We start from the raw sequence: 15340 nt of genomic DNA on the forward strand, positions 1-15340 counted from the left end.
GCGGCCATGTTGGTACCTTTCGTCCCAAACAGTCCCAAACCAGTCCTGTGGGAGTTGAACTCTTCCCCAGGTAACCACTTTTCTACGTTTCAGTAAAATTGCATGCGGGCGGACCACGTGAGTTAAAAAGCAAATTATTCTGCTACAGGTTCGCAAGGGAATATATTTTTCACAAATGAACATAATCAAAAGCGTGCTGAACAGCTATAACCGCTGCATTTGGAAAGGATAGCGCTTCCTAGCGCTTGTCATCTTTTTGATCGCCGCACGGAAGTCACGAAAGGGGGTAACGAAGCATCTGGTGAAGATCATTGACTATACATAACGTTATTAATATTGATTATTTGCAATCGAGAAGCAAAACAAACTTGCCGAAGAAAACAATTTCTGCCTCCGCATCGTTTCGGCTGATGTTGTTCTCACTTGTTGCAAGACTTGATCGAATCTTACCAGGAAAAAAGGTAAGATTTACAAGAGAAATCAGATTTTACTAGTCACCTGCTTACATAATACAGAAGCTGATATAACCAACGTGTCTTGAAGGTTAGTCAATAAATTTTAGCTGATCGGTTTAGCCTGTCACTTAGTAAGTAAAATTAATTTGGACACTTAACTAATTTTAACCAGCTTCCCCCTTTCTCTACTAACCACTCCATGCTAATCTCTCCTTTATATTATTATTATTATTATTATTATTATTATTATTATTATCATCATCATTATTTTTACACTACCTTGTGGTAGATGTGGCCGCATTGCAGTTTGTTGGTCCCTCAATGTTAGAGTACACTTTAACATCTAACAATTTGACCTAATATTATTTTGAATTCTTATTATTTTCAATTTTTTGCTTACATTTCCATACACCCACCCCCAGATATAATACCCACTGTTTCAGTGGAGATTTGGGAACCCTTTTATTAGGCGATCCCATGCCTTTACACCTGAAATGCCACAAAGGTTTCTAGATATATCTACTGCTCTAAAGGGTGTTTTTGAACAAAAAGTTAAGATTAATGGAACATTATCAGTTGATTGATTAAACATATTTGTGGACACCGTATTGTTGTAAAAGAGCTGAGGCCAGAACAAGTATCCAGAGAATTGACTGAAGCTGTCCTCATTGCCAGTGGTCTGGCATTGGGCAGCATGTCCATTAAGACACTACATTTTATTTAGCCAGTTCTTGCATCCGCACTCCCCTTAGACAAGGCTGTTCAATCTGTTTTCTTTTAACCTCAAGGCAGTAGAAGATTTTTAGTTTCATTATTGTTTCTTCGTTTTTATTATTATTATTATTGTTATTATTATTATTATTATTATTATTATTATTATTACAATGGCTAATTTTTTGTCAATTTTACTTACTATTGTTTAGAGTGGCATAAAGAGGACTATCTCGTCAAAGTGGTTGTAGTTGGACCAGAGGTTAGTCAGTTCTCGTTAACTCTGTGATCCATTCAAAAGTGATGCACATGATTATATGTTGATATTGCAAGAAGAGAATATCGACTCAATTTAGCCAAGCTGTTCAAGAGGTGATAAGAATAATTATTTCAAAATAAAATCATCGACTAGGCTAAAAATATTTCCTTGTTGTACAGTGTACCACATGAGAAATGAGGTGGCCTAAGAATCTCCAAATCAAGCAGCCTGGGATCAAGTGACAGCCTTGCTCATTGTGTTTTGTTTTTGGACAAGACACTGTTTTTCACAGTGCTTTTCCTCACCCAGGAGTGGTCATGGGTACGAGTGACCTGTTGAGGCAACCTGACAAAACAGTTTGAATTGTTTGACGGTTTTGATAACTTTTCAGTTTTTAGCTTGACACTGAATTTGCGAGAGAGGTCAAATGCAAAGTCCAAAGATAGTAACTGTAATACCAGCTACATGTACATGGGTATTTTTTTGACTTTAGTTTAAGGGTTCCTTAAGAAAATTTTTAGAAATGATACAATTTGGTGGTATGAGAAACAACTGTTAATGGGCATGTATGCTGTATTATGAAAGAAATGTGAAAATGGGGAAACTAAAATGTATTTGGTGTGTTTGAATATCTTCCAGATTTCTTAGAGTCATTGTATTGCCATCATTACAAGCTTGTGACCTTCATGCAGCAATGCAAACTTGCGTTGCTGTTGTCAACAGTTCAACCAGTGAAGGAATGGCATCTGCAGTTCTAGAGGTATGTAACTGCTGTGACACGTTTACCTCCTAAAACTTATCCCTGTTTTGTTAATGTATATTATTATTATTTAATATTCATTCATTTCCGGGCATATACATGTAGAGATACGTAATAATTGAAGGGTTTCATGCAAAAAGGGGTATATTGCTTTTTGGGCCGATTTTCATTTTTTCAGGATCAAGCTAATTTTTGGCAGACTGACTTGTTTTGACATGAAAAGCATCGTTCCGTAATTGTTTTTGGTGATTTGGGCTTCGTTTTGGAGAAATAATGTATGCAAAAAAATCAGCTCAATCCTTCAAAAAATGAAAATCGGCCCCAAAAGTGATATACGCCTCTTTGGCACGAAAATATATATTCCTGGTGCAAGCAAAGTAAAATGAAAATTATGAGCGAGCTTGAGGTAGACTTGAAGCGTTTGATGAAAGCAGCGCTCCACACAAGCCAATGATGCTTGTTTTGCGTGTTTATGGACCGAGACGGCATTGAGGTCCATAAACTCGTGAAGAAAGAACGAGGCCAATATCAGTTCAGCCATCTTGACCGAACAACTGTGGTCAATAAAGGATTTATCATATGGCTTACGGGCATTTTTTTCTTGCGGGACACAACGGGTAGTCTCGAGCCAGGTAGCCAATCACAGCGCAGGATTTGGTTCATCTTGCATAAATGTTCTTACTACACAACACCTGAGATGGTCTCTCCAGATTTCAGTTTCTTGGGAAAGCTGTTCCAAACATGGCAGCACATGGTATTTGAGTAACCTATGAGTAGGTCCTGTCATTTGACTCAAGTCACGGTTCATAACGCTGTTCCGTATTGATATTTCTTTCATAAGAATGCAAGTACTCGATGACCTTGGCGACTGATCTGAGCGTGCGGTACGGGAACAATACTTCAATGAAATTGACAAGGATGGATCTGACACTATCGATTCTGAAGAGTCCTTAGCGGTAAGACTCGGACTCTAGCATAATAAAAACACATCAAAAAATAATAGCAAAGAAGTTCGCAAAACTTTCTTACCAACTTCTGTAAAAGATCTATACACTAAACTGAGCTTCCCCCCCTAACTTTAAGAACTCCTTTCAGCTGCTCTTTTCTCGCTTTCCCTAGATGACAAGTCCTGGTAATTTATCAACACGAAAACACTGCACTGAGATCTCTCTTCACCCTTTGTGTGTGTTATGAAAAGAGAACTTTTTCTATCTCTGTGCCAAGTGTAACCAGTAAAGAATCAAGGATATGAAAGAGAATATGGGAGAATAGCAATGCTATCCGTAATTAATAGCATTCTACTAGTATACTAATGCAAATGCTGTAATATGATTGGCTGGGCCATTGAACATTATCAGCCATTAGTGAGAGTGGCTGGAGGTCGTCTAGGAAATAGTGACGGTTTTTTTTTTGTTTTTCCAAAGTTTTGGAGGAAAATTTTGATGCAAATGGATAGGTAAATTCCTGAGAAGTCTAAACGAAGGACATTTACGGTTTCTTGACTTGTAAAAAAGTAGAAATTATTGAAAAAAACTGATGCACGCACGCACACAACTTCAATTTTAAATGACAATTCAATCCAAGCGATCTTTTTCAGGTGCAAAGTTTAATTATACGTCAAGTAATTGGAAACCGTTATTTGAAGTAAATTTTAGTAAGAATTCTACTAAAACAGTTAGATTATTCGCTCTCGATTTCTATGAGGTGATATTTGATTCGGCCTTCGGCCTCATCAACTGTCACCTCATAGAAATCTCGAGCTCATAATCTAATTGTTAATTAATCCTCTCTTGGAGTTCTAAAATATATAGCAACAAAAAAAACACAAAGAAGGCAATGCCGGCGTATTCTGTGGCTGCAAGCTTACCCAAGTCCACCATCTTATTTTATATATACCCTATAGGTGATTTATGATCCAAAACAACCCCACTTCAGTATACTAACCCCATCACTCTCTATATGGAACTCCTTAAGTATACCCTCCCCTCCAAAATGGCTTAACTAAACGTGCCTGAATTAAAATCTTAAAATGTTCTGCCTTGTTCACTGATAGCTTAGTGCTTTAACTAATCGGAAATTGTACACTACTTCGGAACTACAGTGGAATCTCTCCATAACGGCCATCCTGGGGACAGAAGGAACCTGGCAGTGGCCGTTGTAAAGAGGTGGTCGTTAGTGGAGCCAGGAGGTTCGACTGTAGACATACATGAAGACATGCCGGATTGATCATCGCAGCTATACACACAACTTAAGCAGTTGTCAAATTAAAGCCTGAAAAAATTTAGGCCTGAACTGGATTCGAACCCATGACCTCTGCGATACCGGTGCAGTGCTCTACCAACTGAGAACTGGTCACATTGTGAGTTCGTAATATACCCATAGATGGTGAAGAATACAAGTGAAATATGAAATATCATATATTTGGACTGCGGAGAAAGATATGAAGACACGATTGACCATCGCAGTTGTACACCGTGGCACAACTTTAGCAGCTGTAAAATTAAAGCCTGAAAAGAATTCAGGTCCAGAGATATGATATTTCATATATTCACTTGTATTCTTATGAGTATTTTATATATACACTTGTATTCTTCACCATCTGCGGGTATATTACGAAGTCACAATGTGACCAGCTCCCAGTTGGCTTATCGCAGAGGTCATGGGTTCGAATCCCGTTCAGGCTTGAATTTTTTTCAGGCGTTCTCCGCGGTCAAAATGTACGATATTTCATATATTCATTTGTGCAGAGTCTGTAGACATACATGTTTTAACAGGTTTTAACAAAAATATAATTTTCCTTACTACACCGTCGCTCATGTGATGTATTTTCATTTTGCAGCTCATCTGTCAACTTCGGAGGATTACAGATGTATTTAACGAAAGTGAATTTGGTCAGACAGGCAATTTGTGTAAGCGTGATACAGATAACATTCAGCGCGTCAGAAAACTGAGTGTCGCAAAGCAAATGCTTGCGGGATTGTTTTAACACGACTTCGTTAATAGTGTGGACTATATGATAAAGACTTCTTTGATAATTGTAAAATATTGATGGCATTGAAATTCTAACTCTTGTGAACTATTTACACGTCTTCAGTATGACGAACCAGGGCTTCTTAGAACTGTGTTTAATTACAATTTGCAAATTGTATTCAGCGTTTTTTTGTTTTTTTTTTCGGGAACCGTTTAGTGAAGGCTTCCAGTGATTTCAATAAAGTAATTTTCCCGTATTATGAGACGTTTTAAGGGTATTTCATTTGATAACACTGGATACCTTTGCTGTTAAAGTATTGGGAAAGAGCTACAAATAGATCGGCTGGTTCCATGTGGGAGGCTTGTCCTAATATTTTCCATCAATAAAAAATAATGAAACCTTATCCCAATATTAAGACAAAAACAAGACCAAAGTAGAGAGAAATTAATCATACAGAGCACATGGCCGTCCACAAGGAGTCTAACGAGTTTCGGTTATCATAAACCATCTAAAGGGTGACAGATAAAAAAATAAACGTGATGTATTAGAATATGCATGCAAAAATCTTTATAATAAATAGGTATCGTTCACCATTTATTTATAGGTGCGTTTCTTTGGGGTGATCTGGATCAAGATCAGTGATCCAAGATCACTCAGATCATGGTGCAACAAAGGAACCAATGAATCTATTTCGGCGCAAGGTAATAAACGCCGAAAAACTTGGAATTTGTGAAAACGATGCGAAGTGCTAAATGGAACACAAACTTCCACTCTCAACGGCCCAGCGGGCAAGTGGGACTCTTCTTCAGAAGTCCCATTTCTCGCGCGTGGTTCCTTTTACATTCCTACTGGAATTTTGGGACTTCTTTTCAATTGAAAACAACCCAAATCTCACAGCGCCTCCAAGGAATACTTCAAGTTGGGCGGGAAATCTTTCCAATGACGGACGCCGAAATCGAGCGGTGCAAGCGCACGCACATTTGAGAGCAGATTTTGTGAGTCAGGCACAACACACATTATATAAGTGATACTTTTTTTTACTTATGTCTTCGATCGTTTTGTGTTTTTATCAAACAACTTACTTTAAAGTAATGTCATTTTAGCCTCCACGTTTACATTCTGTAATGTATGATAATTTTTGCGTTACTTTTATGTGCGACTGAGCATTAGGGGGAGAAGAGAAGTTTGCGCGTTATAAATTATAACTATAATTCTATTACAATTATAATTATAATCATAATTATAATTATGTCAAGAGAATAAAGCTAACAGTGGAGCTTAATTTCCGCCTGGTCTTAAATGTTTTTAATTAGGCCTAGATCGCTTTCAGGAAGCAAAGAGACAAACAAACTGACATCAGTTTTGTTAGAAATACACACATTACACTACTCACTGAATTCCGCCCAATTTAGTCGCTAATTTAACTAAGAGTTTGAAGAGTTTTTCATAAACCTTTCCTGTCATGAAATGCTACGGATCAAAGATAGTAATCAAACAATAGAGTCCTTAGACATGGGTCGTCAGCATAAAATAGTGTTTATTTGCAAGCAATCCGTGGCGTTTGCCGTACATTCCAACATATCTATCAAATCCCCTCAGTGACCGATGACCCTAATTGATTTGTTTAGCAAAGCTTTGTTCTAAAATTAATTTAAGCGTGGGGTTTCGAGTACCAATAACCATACCCCCGGAGACAGTTCACCGGAGACATTGTCTCTTAAATTGACATGTCCACCGAGCCTCTTTACGTGGCCACTTTCAAAAGAAGTCATTAGGTTCTCGTTATAAATCTCTTGTTCGCTAGTTTCTCATTACATTTCCAATTAGAACAACGAGTCGCTAATCACAGAGCCTTCATCTCAAACTTTGGCCGCACAAATCAGAACATCTGCTCAAAATGGTTTCAAAAACTGTTTCTTACCTTTTGATGTGTGTCGTGGCACTCACTGGAATTACTAAAGTCCGTAGCCATCCGATGATGGAGGCCATGACTGAGGTAAATACAAATGACTATACGATATATTAGCAATATCAGATATAACGAAAAGCGATGTAACGATATTAGACTGTAGTGATCGATCAACAAGTTTATTCACGGGTATGATTACGGAAGGGATTACACGAGACCAAGTTCTGTTACCAACTTATCGTTTCTAACAAAACTCTAGGAAATAATTTAGATAAATTAAGCGAGACTCTTGGTAATTTATTATCCGGCGCCACCAGACCGTCAAATTCGCAGACAAAAGACAGTTTTAAAGACCTACGATTCTCGGATCCTACGATTTTATTAAAAATAAACTGGGGCTTCGAAACAACCCTATCTGTCACGGACAAAGGGAATCAACATTTTTATGTAAGATAAAGTTTTGTTTGCCGCAGTTAGAAGCTTTTTTTCTCTTTTTAGAGCTGTTACTACGAAGGAAAGCCATACTCTGTCGGTGAACTTGTTCCACAAGAGAACTGTAGCATGCTTTGCTTTTGCAATGGGTACGGGCGTCCCAACCCGTGCTTTCCCATGTGTCAACGCCGCCGGATACGACCCTGTGAAGTTGGTGAAGAGTTATACAGTTATAACGAAGAGAATGAGTATGGCTGCCCGTGTGAAATGACTGCTTGTCGCGAAATTAATGACGACTGAAAGGTAAGAATAGAGACTCTTCTCCACAGAAACGGTGAGTTTTTATGCAAGAATATAAATCTCGATCGTCCAGGAATGCATTGAAACTCGACGGAACTCGACAAAAGTCTGTTTTCCTAAGAGGCTTGTCGCCGATGGGGAATGTCTTCACTATTTATAACCCACCAACTCCAAAAAAAGAGAAGTTCTTACTCTAAGACGCTGTCATCTTTATTTCGGAATTTTTGCTTTCAATGTGGTTAGAGACAAGTTCGTAAAACGACAAGGCATTCGCCTGCGAGAGACCACAGCAAACGATTTACACCCTTGGGAGGAAGGTGGGGGAAGGGGGGGGGGGGGTAAGAACTTATCACGTGCCCGACGTACAGAAGCATAAAAAAGAAAAACGCGAGTAGTTTTATATTTTTAACCTTTTAAACTAATTTTTATCTAATTTTTTTTTTAGCATATTGTAAGGTTTATAACGTGTTACTTTTTTAGCAGGGCTTCTACTGATGGCAGTTTTATTTATAGAGTTCACAGAGTTACTCTGAAAAAATAATCGTTTTACTTTACTCACTAAAATACCAAAAGGTATTACAAGTTATGGTTTTCAGGGCGATAGAAGTAAAAGCACAGATTGGGGCATACATGCTTTTCCTTTCCATCGAGCAGAAAACACCGTGCGCTTCGAGGCAGCAAGGGTAACAACGCCTATCAGCATCGCGCCTACACTTTTTCAGGACAACCTTTCTGAGCCTATGTAAATGTGTTTTGTTACCAACAGATGGCACAAACCAACAGTTGATGCGTAAATGTAGAGTAGTGGCCATACAAGTTTGTCCAACGTCGACAATTGGTTGTGCAAGGGCTTAACTGAGTTTATGCATTGATGGATTCGAGTGCCAGCCACAAGAATTGGAGACCTTGTTTCAAAATATTGTACTTGAGTGCTTCCAATAAAGATGTCGAAATCGAAGTCTGTTTCCAAACAGTTGTAAGTTATTAAACACATTTTCCAACCATAGCCATTTTGCAACGCCATGTTTTGAAAGGTTCTCTGGAAAGCAAACTTTTAAGCATCTTTTCGTCTTCATATGGAAAATTCTGATTCTCAAGCTACAATTCATAAATAACAACTGAGGATAAAGGTTTTTACAAGGTCCAAATGGGTTTGGCGGAATGTGGGAAGAGACTAAAAATGCAGGCGGGATGCGGAATGACAGAAATTTTAATGGCGGGTTTGGGGATAAAACTACGTCGGCGGGAGCGGGATTTGCTCATTTTGACATGCGGGATGCGGGATAGTTTTAAAGTTGACGGCGGGATGCGGATTGAAAAACAGAAAATCACAGGTTACGGATGTTACACGGAGACCTGCGACTCTAAACAGGTGGGATCAGGATAAACATCCTGAGTGGGGCGGAATGGCGGGATTGAGGCGAAAATAGTGCGGAATGAGGGATTGAAAAAGCTATGTTGTACCCTCTTTATACAGTTTATCCCCCATATGGGCCGTGTTCCTAAGGTCCAATTACTTTTAGATCACTTCCAATACCTGCGACTCCCGGAAGTTCTAGAATTAGCCGATCCTGTGGCGCGAACTTTACTCAGCGTTTCTCCAGGCATTTTCCATCCTACAGGAAACATCCACGCAACGCGCGAGCAACGCGCGTGGTAACATCCGCGGAAGAACTGGGTACCAACGTCTAACAATAACTTGAGTAGGATTATCGTGGATCTACTCCCTTATAAATTACCTGTCTTTGAAAACAATCATAAAAATTGAAACAAGTCTCATACGCATACGTTTCCGTCTGTTAGCGCATATATATATATTTTTTCGTCTTGACAATAGGCCATTTCCGAATTACCTTGCGCCTCTGTTTCAAAAACAGTCCCCGTTTAAAATCTTTCTTGTGAAAATAAGTTTGATTTGCATGAAAATGAACCTGTAGGTGGAACTCATTTTCATATGAATGGTTTTCTTCTCACGAAGACTCGTTTTGACAGAGGCAAAAGACAATTCAAAAATAGAATATTAGGTTCGATTATGCCTCTCCACACGAGATCGATAACAGAAACAACACTCAAAATATCTATCAGGCGAGGACGCCTGATAACGAATCTGACGGACCCACATTGAGCATACATTGTTTACACATTGTTGTTTACACATTGTGTGTGTGCTCTGTACATACGTCATGTAAACTACTCAAAACCTTCAAAACATAAACCTACATGTGTCCGGTGATAAGTCGAGTCTCTTGTGCGCAAGTTTATCTAGTTTTTCTTAAGTTTTTCTTCAATACAGATCGTCCAAGCAAGCTCAAAGACTTCAGAGGTTTAGCATGACATTTACGGCAAAAGGCGAACGACAAAAATTACCTCTGATTTTATGTTCTTTTCTCTAAACCTTAAATAAAAAGATTTAAATTTATCATCTATGATGGCGTTTTTGATTGCTGTTTAAAGAGTTGGAAATAAATTAGTCAAAGTTGAAGGGAAAAATATAAACAGAAACTCCTACTCAAAAGTTACGATATGTACTGAAATCAAAATTTGCGCTGATCACGAATAACCTTAATCACTCTTTGAACAAACAGTACGGGCGTTTTTGTGGGCGAGCGCTGAATAATTTCGTTCGCGTACTTGGTCAGAGAACTACAAGTTCATTCTTCAGCCTAGACTGTTCACAAACTCTATTTTTCAACGCACGCGACGGAAAAAGCGAGCGAAGGGAGCGCACGCGCAAGCGCCAAGCACGAAGGGGGTGGGGGCGGGGAAACGAGCGAAGCGAGCTAAACGAAGAATATAGGCACATGCCCTCTATTTAGCTTGGTCCCTACCCCCTACCCCGTCAATGCTTCCGTTTTGCGCTGGCGTCCAGTTCTCTCGCAATTCTACCCACGCGTTCAACAATCGAATAAAAATACGAGAAAATAGAGGTTTGAGAACAGTCTATCTTCAGCCTCGCCAGACCCCCTTTTGTTTACGCATCAAACATGGCAGGGAAGCAGCTCGTTCGCTTACTCGCTCAAATTACGACAGCACTGCCAGGTAGGCTGATCACGTTATGTTTGCCACGTTGTTTACAAAAGTATTAAATACTAAAACTGAATTCACGATCATTGAGATAAAGGTGTTCCGGCTGATTTTCTGTAGGTGTTGAACACTTCGATGTACTGAAGTATAGTGTCTGAAGGGCAAAACAGATCGGTGCTTTTGTTGCTGCACTTGGGAGGAAGAGGAACAGTGAATGATGGATCCATGAAGCTTGACAGGAACTCAGTCATCAAACCCCAGCACTGTTGAACGTCCATGCACGGCTGATATTCCAACTGAAAATCACGTAAAATACATATATGTTATTTGCTGGCCAGGAGGTCCGTACTGAGAAAAACTAAGACGGAGGGCATAATTTTTCCCAATACGGTCCGAAGGAGGCCAACCAAGGCCGGCAAATAACGTGCTTCAAATCAGGTGCACGCGTGGGTTTGACAATTCGGACGCAAATACTGTTTGTTCAATGTTAACATTTAACACTTATTGACTGGTCCCGAGGGGAACAGTGAATTTTGTTCCCGAGAATCTCAATGTTTTCCGAGACGACCAGTCATTAAGTGATTTGTTATATAGCAAAACAAAACAAAAGCAAATTTTGAAAAACGCGCCGAGATTCCAGCGACAGCATCAGGCCACCTTGAACTGCACGCCCTGATCACGTGCAACAGCGGTCAATATTTCGCGGGTAACAGTGAACTGTTTTCCGTTTGACGTCATAGTTTTTGCAACGTTACGCGCTCATGGCATTTGGCGGTAAACAGTTTTATTGTTAGATGACATGTGTGACCACGAACTAGCCAATGAATGGGCGCGCTGTTGCCCGAAAAACGCCAGCTATATAACAATTTACGTTGTTTTACGGTGTAGCAAAAAGTTTGAAAAGTCAAAGTTGGAAATTTCGGAGCGGTACGCTATCCACCGGATAAATCACTATCCAGCGGATAACGTGGTTTGTTTTGTTAACACTTATCTACTGGATAGCGATTTATCGGGTGGATATACCGTTATTCAGCCTTCGAACAACTGGGGCCTGGTGAGCAGGTTCCGACTGGAAGGGCAAAGACGGTACAGGCTGAGAGTGAAGTGGCCGAGGGGGAGAATGGGGTGGGGGGTTCAGTAGCCGGGCCTCTTCCCCCTCCTCTCTCTTCTATCCTCTTTCTTCCCGCTTTCTCTTCGCCCCATTCTCGACTAGAGAGCCTATTCACAGGCTACTAGAAAGAGAAATAAACGAATTGTCTATTTACCTCCACAACCAAACCTTTGAAGCTTGGGCCAGCAGAAACTTGACCAAACTTCAGAACAAAGTCTCCATACTCGTATCGTTGCCCTTTTGCCTAAAAGATGGAAAGACAAAGTCAAAGCATTTTATATGGTCAGTGTTGATAGAACTAAAGTGAAAGTGTGAACTACCTTTTGCAAGAACGTTTTTACAAAATTAACTGCACATACAAGGAGCTGGATGACATGTGATGGCTACCATCCTAGCCACCCAAGAGGAAAAATCTTAGTCTCCCTATGTAATGTAAACTATAGTTGAGCACACCCATTTGATGCACCACAACAAACTGTGTGTAGCGAAGACTTCACTCTATTTATATGATGCTATATGATCCTATATATGTGGAATGTGGGTGACAAGATGCCTGAATGTCTTCTAGTCTGTGTTCTTGCAGTGCCTCTTGGTCTCCTCACTTAGGAGTGGTATATGAGTTCAAAAAATGGCTAGGGCAACCCAACCTTGTGACACTTCGCCTGTTCCAGGCTCTTGGCAGTTGGGGATGAGCGAGCGGACTTAGTCCTCCCTCATTTTTTTTCTTGCTCACCCTCTTTTTTTTGCTCATCCCCAACTACCAAGAGCCTGGAAAAGACTAGGTGATATTCTGTCAACTAGAGCAGTTTTCAATTGAGTGTCATAAAACCAAAACCAGTGTAATCACTTTGACCAATCACAAAGGACAAACTCAGACAATATGAACCAATCTTAAATTGAAGTAAATACATGAAGCTGATGTGAAGTGCGGGAAAACAAGTGTTAGTGAGTCACAATTGGTTTTGGTTTCCTTTCAGATTGAATGAAAAAGTGGCACAAGTTTTTTAAGACAATCGTGTACTGAGCGAAGTCATGCAAAATTTGTTACTTTTTGACACTCAAGTGAAAACCACTCTATACTGATTCAAATAATGTTTAACTATTATTATTCAACTTTCATACACTGTACGAATTTCGATATTCTGATTAGCTGATTTGTACCACGTGATACTGGGTTGTGACGAAACAACCACCTTGACATCATTATCGTGGTGTAATAGCCGTGGTGTAAATTCAACACACCACTTTCATTACACCATGGCTTCGGTTGACTCAAATATAGTGGTTTCAATGCAGTGTTTCTTTGTGCAGTGTATTCAATTTGAATAATAAAAATGTTAACGCACTCACTGCTCGTGAATTATTGGGATTTACCTATACTCATTCACTGACAATGAACTCGAAATTTTCAATACCACACTCAGCAAAGCCTCATGCGGTATTGAAATTTCTCGTTCACTGTTAGTGAACTCATGCAGGTAAATCCCGATAATTCACTCGCTGAGTGCATTAACCTGTAATTAACCTGAGGACTGGAAACTAAAATGCAGGGTTTAAGTTAGGAAGGATACAAAATAAACACTGATACTATAGTTCGTACATCACAGGCAAAATACAAGTCAAGCGTCTGATAGCATAAGTTAGTATGTGAGGGAGCAGGAACTAAATACCTCTATTTTAGATGTTTTTCTTGGAGTGTAGAATGTCTTCAGTTTAGTCATCAATGAATCAAAACCGGAATCTGCTACAAGACATGTTCCAGTTTCCAGAACGGCAAATGATGTGTAAGGAAACTCTGTGCTGTGTACAAGATGGATCAGCTTGGTTGCTGTGTCTAACAAAACAGGACAAAAAAGTACTTTTTGAACAGAAGTATAGTATAACACGTGCTTTGATCGGGCAGACTAAGCTATCTTCTGCAACTACCACACTCATGAATTGAATTTCCAATACACCCGGGCCCAATTCACCAAGTAAATATCTATTTACTAAATTTTTAGAACAATCACAACATGAGGCAAGTAAATATTGAGCACTTACTAAAGGTTGCTACTGCTTGGTAAGTCTCACAGTTGACGAACCAGTTACCAGTCTTCTGGGCACCCATTAATTCTGCACGTTTTTGTAGTTTTTCCACTAAATGAGCTTGCTGCCCACTTTTACCCTCAGGTAACTCCACAGGGATTACACTTGAAATTCATTGAGATAAAAGCAGGTGAACCATTTAAATAATCACATTCAAATGCCACAAGAATGTGGTATTAAGTTTACAGCCGAAAGTAGACGTAGACTTAGGCTTACATTAGCTAGAGTCCTAGAAACGTTTTTCAATACGTGGTGTTTGATCTGTACGCAAGAGGGTTTTCCAAGAGTCCACCTTCGCATAAACTTTGCCATGAGAGTAGATGAGAAGGTATAGTAGAAAAATGAAAAGGCTGGAAATATCTAACATTAATCATTAGCAAGGACGTCTGGATCATGGAAGGTCAATAACACACGAGTATTTTATTTAAGAAACGAACCCAAAGAGGTGAACGAATACATTGTATAGCTAGTTTCTACTTATCATATTACTCACCAAGTAACTCCCATGTTTTAAAATAAGTTTCCACACAGCACGTGTGAAAATCAGAAGCGAAAACTGTCAAAATTTCAGCTGCACTTTCTTTCGGACACTGTCATTTGGCGGCCATCTTTAAAACTTAGTCTCCCGCTCATTTGCGCGGTTGGAACTACGGTTGGAACGCCTGGTTAAGGTTACCGTATACCTTCAGGGGTGTCTCACGTCCAAGCGATGTAGCGCGTCCGGTTTAAGATGTAGATACCTAAACCCCTATATCAAATTAAAGCTTATAGAGCTGGCTATCAAACCATACCAAAAATTTTGAAATAAAATGAAGTGCCGATTTTTTCACGGCCACTAAATGCGAACGTCCTAATCACCTTTTGGAAGCTACAAGTCAAAGCGAATTTTGTTTTTCGCCAATTTATTTTTTTCCTCGGTTTCAGGACAAAAAGCGCTAAAAAAGCGTGTCTGCGTTTTTCCACATTCAATTGCAGTAAAAAGTTACAGAACATTTTCAAAATAGGATTTAAAAAATGTGAAGTGATCGTACAAAAATTGCTCTCGGAGAAAAAATATGTCGAAATAAACAATTCGCAGACACGTTTTTGTTTTTTATATGTTAATCTAGCTACTGTCCAAATTTGAGGGCAATTAAACAAATCCCCTTTGAGTTGTAACTCTTTAAAGTGTCTGCTTCAAGCGAAAAAATTTATTCGAGAAAACAGCGCTAAGAAAAATCTCTTGCTTCGCAAACAAACTCCGCCCACAAACGCCTTCAACTGGGTTCTCAGATCACTGAGCCAATCAGCGCTTGGAAAATTTACTACCATTAACTCGCGGTT

At 39.5% G+C, this 15340-nt stretch overlaps 1 protein-coding gene and 1 long non-coding RNA gene across 6 annotated transcripts; one reads left to right on the plus strand and one right to left on the minus strand.

The window, feature by feature from the left end:
- The first annotated feature begins 215 nt into the window (after window positions 1-215).
- Window positions 216-8651, plus strand: LOC145460167 (uncharacterized). 5 transcript variants are annotated; one of them, XR_014039808.1, is made up of 7 exons: window positions 216-301; window positions 1379-1428; window positions 2065-2185; window positions 3027-3141; window positions 5025-7152; window positions 7564-7800; window positions 8564-8651. It is a non-coding gene; the product is annotated as an uncharacterized LOC145460167 (long non-coding RNA). The 5 variants fall into 5 exon arrangements; XR_014039806.1 differs by having other exon boundaries at window positions 3027-7152; XR_014039805.1 differs by lacking the exon at window positions 3027-3141.
- A 2242-nt stretch (window positions 8652-10893) lies between these two features.
- LOC145460166 (mediator of RNA polymerase II transcription subunit 20-like) lies at window positions 10894-14659 on the minus strand. Its single transcript, XM_081444901.1, has 5 exons — window positions 14511-14659; window positions 13973-14121; window positions 13603-13766; window positions 12087-12176; window positions 10894-11117 (listed from the first exon to the last, which is right to left on the minus strand). The coding sequence occupies exons 1-5, from the start codon at window positions 14522-14524 to the stop codon at window positions 10905-10907; spliced, it is 630 nt and encodes a 209-aa protein (XP_081301027.1). The 5' UTR covers window positions 14525-14659; the 3' UTR covers window positions 10894-10904.
- Window positions 14660-15340: the final 681 nt, after the last annotated feature.

Source organism: Orbicella franksi, chromosome 11, assembly GCF_964199315.1.
Source record: "Orbicella franksi chromosome 11, jaOrbFran1.1, whole genome shotgun sequence".
In the NCBI taxonomy this organism is placed as follows: domain Eukaryota; kingdom Metazoa; phylum Cnidaria; class Anthozoa; order Scleractinia; family Merulinidae; genus Orbicella; species Orbicella franksi.